The sequence below is a fragment of the Sander lucioperca genome, chromosome 16, assembly GCF_008315115.2.
Source record: "Sander lucioperca isolate FBNREF2018 chromosome 16, SLUC_FBN_1.2, whole genome shotgun sequence".
Classification (NCBI taxonomy): Eukaryota; Metazoa; Chordata; class Actinopteri; order Perciformes; family Percidae; genus Sander; species Sander lucioperca.
The window spans coordinates 25,597,125-25,604,624 of record NC_050188.1 but is presented as its reverse complement, the minus strand read 5'-3'; the positions used below and the strand labels follow the sequence as shown (position 1 = coordinate 25,604,624).

Genomic DNA, 7,500 nt, shown 5'->3' with positions numbered 1-7,500 from the left:
TGTATGGTGTGTGTGTGTGTGTGTGTGTGTGTGGTGTGTATATTGTATGGTGTGTGTGTGGTGTGTATATTGTATGGTGTGGGTGTGTGTGTGTGTATATTGTATGGTGTGTGTGTGTGTATATTGTATGTGTGTGTGTGTGTATATTGTATGGTGTGTGTGTGGTGTGTATATTGTATGGTGTGTGTGTGTGTGTGGTGTGTATATTGTATGGTGTGTGTGGTGTGTATATTGTATGGTGTGTGTGTGTGTGGTGTGTGGTGTGTATATTGTATGGCGTGTGTGTGTGTGTGGTGTGTATATTGTATGGTGTGTGTGTGTGTGTGGGGTGTGTGTATGTGTGTGTGTATATTGTATAGTGTGTGTGTGTGTGTGTGTGTGTGTGTGGTGTGTGTGTGTATGGTGTGTATATTGTATGGTGTGTATATGGTGTGTATATGGTGTATGTGTGTGTGTGTGTGTGTGTGGTGTGTATATTGTATGGTGTGTATATTGTGTATGTGTGTGTGTGGTGTGTATATTGTATGGTGTGTATATGGTGTGTATATGGTGTATGTGTGTGTGTGTGTATATTGTATGGTGTGTGTGTGTGTGGTGTGTGTGTGTGTGTGTATGGTGTGTATATTGTATGGTGTGTATATGGTGTGTATATTGTGTATGTGTGTGTGTGTGTGTGGTGTGTATATTGTATGGTGTGTATATTGTGTATGTGTGTGTGTGGTGTGTATATTGTATGGTGTGTGTGTATGGTGTGTATATGGTGTGTATATTGTATGGTGTGTATATTGTATGGTCTGTGTGTGTATGGTGTGTGTGTGTGTATGGTGTGTGTGTGTGTGTGGTGTGTATATTGTATGGTGTGTATATTGTATGGTGTGTATATTGTATGGTGTGTATATTGTATGGTGTGTATATTGTATGGTGTGTGTGTATGGTGTGTGTGTGTAGTGTGTATATTGTATGGTGTGTATATTGTATGGTGTGTGTGTATGGTGTGTGTGTGTAGTGTGTATATTGTATGGTGTGTATATTGTATGGTGTGTGTGTGTGTGTATGGTGTGTGTGTGTGTGGTGTGTATATTGTATGGTGTGTGTGTGTGTGGGTGTGTATATTGTATGGTGTGTATACTGTATGGTGTGTGTGTGTGTGGGTGTGTATATTGTATGGTGTGTATACTGTATGGTGTGTGTGTGTGTGTGTATGGTGTGTGTGTGTGGTGTGTATACTGTATGGTGTGTGTGTATATGGTGTGTATATTGTATGGTGTGTGTGTGTGTGTGTGTATACTGTATGGTGTGTGTGTGTGTGTGTGTGTGTGTGTGTATGGTGTGTGTGTGTGGTGTGTATACTGTATGGTGTGTGTGTGTGTGTGTGTATATTGTATGGTGTGTGTGTGTGGTGTGTATACTGTATGGTGTGTGTGTGTGGTGTGTATATTGTATGGTGTGTGTGTGTGTGTGTGTGTGTGTGTGTGTATGGTGTGTGTGTATATGGTGTGTATATTGTATGGTGTGTGTGTGTGGTGTGTATATTGTATGGTGTGTATACTGTATGGTGTGTGTGTGTGGTGTGTATATTGTATGGTGTGTGTGTGTGGTGTGTATATTGTATGGTGTGTGTGTGTGGTGTGTATACTGTATGGTGTGTGTGTGTGGTGTGTATATTGTATGGTGTGTGTGTGTGGTGTGTATACTGTATGGTGTGTGTGTGTGGTGTGTATATTGTATGGTGTGTGTGTGTGGTGTGTATACTGTATGGTGTGTGTATATGGTGTGTATATTGTGTATATGTGTGTGTGTTACCTGGCTCTCCCCCTTCTTGTACTCCAGAGAACAGTCCAGCAGGATGATTCGGGGGTTTTTGATCATGCGCTTCATTTTCGGGTGAGTCACGTCTTTGTTCAGCATCACGCCTTTCAGCACGCACGAATCCTCGATGATCCCACCGGGTACCTGAACACACCACGCCACACGTTAACAGCACGTTCCTCCCCTACACCTGAACACACCACGCCACACGTTAACAGCATGTTCCTCCCCTACACCTGAACGCACCATGCCACACGTTAACAGCACGTTCCTCCCTTACACCTGAACACACCACGCCACACGTTAACAGCATGTTCCTCCCCTACACCTGAACGCACCATGCCACACGTTAACAGCACGTTCCTCCCTTACACCTGAACACACCACGCCACACGTTAACAGCATGTTCCTCCCCTACACCTGAACGCACCACGCCACACGTTAACAGCAGTTCCCCCTACACTGAAGCACCACGCAACGTTACAGCAGAATCCTCTTAGGTGGCAGCTGTGTGGTGTTTTCTATGTCTCTGCACACTGGATGCGTGGCGTGAGCGTGGCGTTTCTGTTGCGTCTCAGAAGCGTGGCGGCTGCGTGGATGTTTCTGTGTCCTACCACCAGAAGCGTGTCTGACGCGGCGCTGCTCCTGCGGCGCTGCTGCTGCTGCTGCTGCTAGGGACAGGGAGGGCTGATCTCGGGACGTAGCGCCGACACATTCAAACTCTGACAAATGGGTAAGTGGGCTGTCTGTTTATGACAACTTAGTGTAGCTGTAGAGAGCCTATAGAGCCTCTCTGATGCTGGACCGTCACTCAGAACACTACGTTGTTATTGTAGCCTCTCCTCCCCTTTATATATCGGCTTGTTCCACGTATGGAGAGAGTTGTTAAACATTAATATATAGCTACTGATCTGATTAAAGCAAGACAACGTCGGCAGTATTGACTGAAAAATATGTTACAGAATATTTCGTTCTGTATGACAGGTGAAATATTTGAAAATCTTTTCGCTGAAATTTTTTATTACATTTATATCTACATTGATGTCAAAACCTCGAGACTTTCAAACATCAAGATGTCATTTATTAATATGCATTCGTGTCTAAATGACATATAAACATATTTTCCTATTCTATGTTGTCTGGAAACGCTTCCAACACGCTCGCGTCTCGCGTGAAAAATAGGCGTCGGTTCTATTTCTAGCAGGCAGGTGTCTCAGGCAGGCAGTGTTAAGCTCTGACCTGTTACCATGGGAGACGAAATATAAACAGACACGCCACGCAGCTGACACGCTCGCGCCACGCATCCAGTGTGTAACTGGCCTTATGGTGCCCAACGGGGAAGTGTCAGAGGGTTCTGGTGCCCAACAGGAAGTGTTACCTTCTCCACTTTGGCGTACTTCTTGATGTCGATCTCTTTGCGGCCGTTGTCTTCGCGCTCCACCGTGCGGACGGCGTCCAGAGCGATGCTGCAGGCCAGCTCGGACCAGCGGCTCAGAGCTTTGGTGTTGATGGCCGAGTGGACGATCTTGAGCATCATGGAGCGGACAGACGTGTCCACTGGCGTGCTGGGGGGGGGGGGGCAGATTTAAACAGCGTTAGCGTCCTGAAGGGGACGCGGAGGTCTCCTTCAGGACGCAGCAACAGTCACTAACGTCACCTAACTAACCTCATTAAAGGACTACTGCAGCGTAACTGGCCCTAGGGGTTACGGTTGTACCAGAACAGGTTACGTGGTTTAATTAGTGGGAAGCTGATTCAGCAGCCTTCCCACTATCATTAGCCTGTTCTTTATTATTATTCCGTATGTTTTTTGGGCTCTGTAACTTCTGCATACGTTGAGCTATTAAAACCATTCAACTTTTAAAATGTTCAGCTCTTTCAGCTAATGACGGGACTTCTTCAACTTTTTTTCTACCATTTATACTTTTTTAAATATTAAGCTTTTAAGCATTTTTTTTAACATTGAAGTCAATGAGAGCATGCTTCAAATCCTTCAAATCTTCTTCCGCTCCCAAAATTTTCAGCCCCTCCATTCTTTCACCTACAGACGCCAAACAAACTTTAAAATGTTCATGAAAACTTCAGGTATTAGGCTGTATCTTTTCAGTTTGATATCTTTTACAGTTTTTGTGAAAAAGCTGTTTAAGTTTAGTGATCATCCATCCATCTATCTTTAATAAACTGTCTGAACACTTCCAAAGTTGTCAATGCTTGGGTTAACATGTAGGGACCTCATGATGCTACGGTGGAAGTGTGGTGATGGTTTCAGCCTTGGTAGAGGTGTAGAAATACAGATTTACCCTCCACCCTGAAAGCTAGCGTTAGCAGCTAACCACTGGTTAGCGGTAGCTTGTTTAAAGCTACAGACACATTAGATTAGCATGACAACATGTCCCAGACAACGGTCGACTCATACACATACGGTATTAACCCCTAGGCTCATTTTACACTGGACTAGTCCTTTAAGCAACACAGAAGGTGTGAAGAACCAGTCCCTCCAGAAAAACATGATTATGTGATCTCATAATTCAACGCATAATCAGCCAAAGGCCGACTATATATGCGGGGGCTGCATTTTTCAAAATACGCCGCACTTTCACCGCATAAATTGCCAATTTCCGCGCAAAATATGCATGAAAATATGCTAAATATGTGGGTCTTGCATGATTTCATAATCCCTGCATTTACGTTGTAAAAAGTCCCATATATCTTAGCAGAAAGTTGAAAAATGTTGGTTTACTTCACACAAGAGCAGCCGTTTCCCCCTGTTGCCATGGGAACATTATGAAGCCATGATGAAACCGCAGTTTTAAAAAAGTTCCCGCAATTTCATCGCATAAAACTGTATAAATATCCCGCATATTCCATCACATTTTTTAAGAAATGTAATATAATATATAATAATCAAGGATTTTAGCCCAAAACTATCACAAAAACTCTATTTTTCTGGAAGGACTGATAAGAAGTGAGAAGGTCTACGGTGAACAGAGTGCTGTGGTGGAGCCCGGTGGTACCTGATCTCCTTCAGAGTGTCCAGCATGTCCTCCAGAGCCTGTCTGTAGGCGCTGATGATGATGGTCGGATGCATCTGCTGCTCCAGGAACTGCTCCGCTACAGACAGCATCTCTCCAGCTACACACAGACACACACAGTTAATATTACCATTAAATACTAAGCAGATCCAAACAGAATCTGAAGACTTGTACAGTTTTCAGCAGTGATCTGCTGGTGGAGGAGCTCAGTTTACTGTAATCTGTGTCTGTGTTAGTAACTGACCCAGAATGAGTTTATTTTAATGTGTGCAGACCACGTTATACCAGAGATACTAACAATGAAACTACTATGACGAAAAGGCGACAAAAAGGCCACAAAAAGACGATAATGAGTTTAGTGTGTGCAGTATTGTGTGTCTGTGTTGTGCGTCTGTTAGTAACTGACCCAGGATGATGACAGACGTGGTCCCGTCTCCCACCTCTTCGTCTTGCGTGCGGCTGATCTCGATCATCGACTTGGCGGCAGGATGCTGAACCTGGATCTGTTGTAACCATGGAGACCACAGGGGCTTAGTAACAACATATACTAACAGAAAACATTCATATGTATTTCTATATATTTATTTATCTCCTCACCTCTCTGAGGATGGCGTTTCCATCGTTGGTCATCACGATTCCTCCCATGGGGTCCAGCAACATCTACACACACACACACACACACACACACACACAGAGACAGAGAGAAAGAGACAGACACACACACACAGAGAGAGAGAGAGAGAGAGAGAGAGAGAGAGACCGACAGACACACACACACACACACACACACACACACACACACACACACACAGAGACACACACACACACACACACACACACACACACACACACACAGAGTAATTACTGTAACAGCTGTTGTTGTCCAGTCACCATCGTATGCTGTGGCCAGTGGGGTCTGACCCATGAAGACCAGGATGTGGAGACTCACCTTCATCATGGCCCGGGGGCCGAGGCAGGTACGGATCACATCTGCAATGGTCTGAAACACACACACACACACACACACACACACACAGTTATTTATATATTCCCACGTTGTGACTTCAGTGTGAATTAAACAATCTTTCCAGAAAGAAAGCAGACAAGAGGAGTGAGAGTGTGTGTGTGTGTGTGTGTGTGTGTGTGTGTGTGTGTGTGTGTGTCCAGAGCCCCAGGTTGCAGCAGCATTAACTGACCTTTGCAGCGTTGATGTTTCCAGCCTGGACTTTACGTCCAGACTCTCTCTTAATGTTCTGGTCTGCAGACACAGAGACACACATTACATTATAGATTATTATATATTAAAGAACTTCACATGGACGTCTGTTCCAACCAGGGAAACATTAACAGCCAGACTCATTCCTCAGAGGACAGTGTCAAGATTTCTTCACAACAAAGACACACACACACACACACACACACACACACACTTCAAATGTATATTCAAACATCAGAGGGGAACAGGAAGGACCTGATCCTCTCATGTCCTTCCTGTCACTCTGTTCATATCTGAACCTGGTGCACACGTACACTCACACACTCTCACACACACACACACACACACACACACACACACACACACACACACACACACACACACACTACCCTGGCAACGGATCAACGTTTCCCCGGCAACCGAGACAGTGACTCAGCTGTCATTTCATAACTACTAATAATTCATTCATTGCTTAGAACAGCGACCTGTTAAGTGACTTTATATTTACAGACCAGTCACTTTATCAAACTAGGGATTAATAAAATGCTGACTAATCATCAGGGATGGAGATATAGTCATATAGCATTTAAACCCAAATAAACTAGTAATATTTAAACGGATAAAACACCAATAACTCATAAAATCAATATAACTTAATGATCAGAGGGTGTGGCTGCCTCAACAACAGATTAGCCCCGTTAGCTTACATTACCCCCATTAGGTTTACTAGCCCCGTTAGCTTACATTAGCCCCGTTAGCTTACATTAGTCCCATTAGGTTTAGTAGCCCCGTTAGCTTACAGTAGCCCCGTTAGCTTACAGTAGCCCCGTTAGCTTACATTAGTCCCATTAGGTTTAGTAGCCCCGTTAGCTTACAGTAGCCCCGTTAGCTTACAGTAGCCCCGTTAGCTTACAGTAGCCCCGTTAGGTTCAATAGCGCCGTTAGCTAGACGGGATACAGCTACGGCGATGACAGTTAACTTTAGGGACCAAAACAACTCAACAAAATGGTAGCTTGTGTTAAAACACTCCCGAATAACAAACACACGTTTCCTGAGAGAAAGTATTCAATAATCATTATTATATTAACCTAGATTTTTACGATTTAGCGTATTTTTGCGTAACTTCCGGTCGTTGATGCATCCCCTTCTAGCCACAACACCCGCGAGCCACTGTGCGCTAACATTAGCAATTAGAGCTAACATTCGCAGCCTGTCAGATTATAGATCACAGACTGAACTGCGCTAGAAAACTCCATTTATAAAATAAACACCGCAGTCAGGTTAAAGCTACAATGCTACATGCTAAAGGGTTAGCATTAAGTAAACAACACTGATTCCTGACAACCAGCCTTCTAACAAGCCGACTATCTTTACACGCTGAGTAACGTAGCTAGCCGAGACGAGCTAACGATGCTAACCCCGGCAGAGCTGAGCCAGAGACG

The 7,500-nt window shown here is 44.3% G+C and overlaps 3 protein-coding genes across 3 annotated transcripts in view; all 3 read right to left on the bottom strand.

Moving 5' to 3' along the window:
* Window positions 1-7,500, bottom strand: part of LOC116037655 (major histocompatibility complex class I-related gene protein-like) — a 103,017-nt gene that overhangs the window by 34,866 nt on the left and 60,651 nt on the right. The window lies entirely within an intron of this gene.
* Window positions 1-7,500, bottom strand: part of LOC116037654 — a 90,696-nt gene that overhangs the window by 34,916 nt on the left and 48,280 nt on the right. The window lies entirely within an intron of this gene.
* Window positions 1-7,500, bottom strand: part of cct3 (chaperonin containing TCP1, subunit 3 (gamma)) — a 12,905-nt gene that overhangs the window by 5,042 nt on the left and 363 nt on the right. Inside the window, exons 2-8 of the mRNA XM_031277115.2 lie at window positions 6,038-6,099; window positions 5,791-5,841; window positions 5,439-5,501; window positions 5,248-5,344; window positions 4,824-4,941; window positions 3,188-3,374; window positions 1,804-1,953 (exon numbers count right to left, since the gene is read on the bottom strand). Coding sequence (XP_031132975.1) covers window positions 1,804-1,953; window positions 3,188-3,374; window positions 4,824-4,941; window positions 5,248-5,344; window positions 5,439-5,501; window positions 5,791-5,841; window positions 6,038-6,099 — 728 coding nt within the window. The remainder of the gene's footprint in view (window positions 1-1,803; window positions 1,954-3,187; window positions 3,375-4,823; window positions 4,942-5,247; window positions 5,345-5,438; window positions 5,502-5,790; window positions 5,842-6,037; window positions 6,100-7,500) is intronic.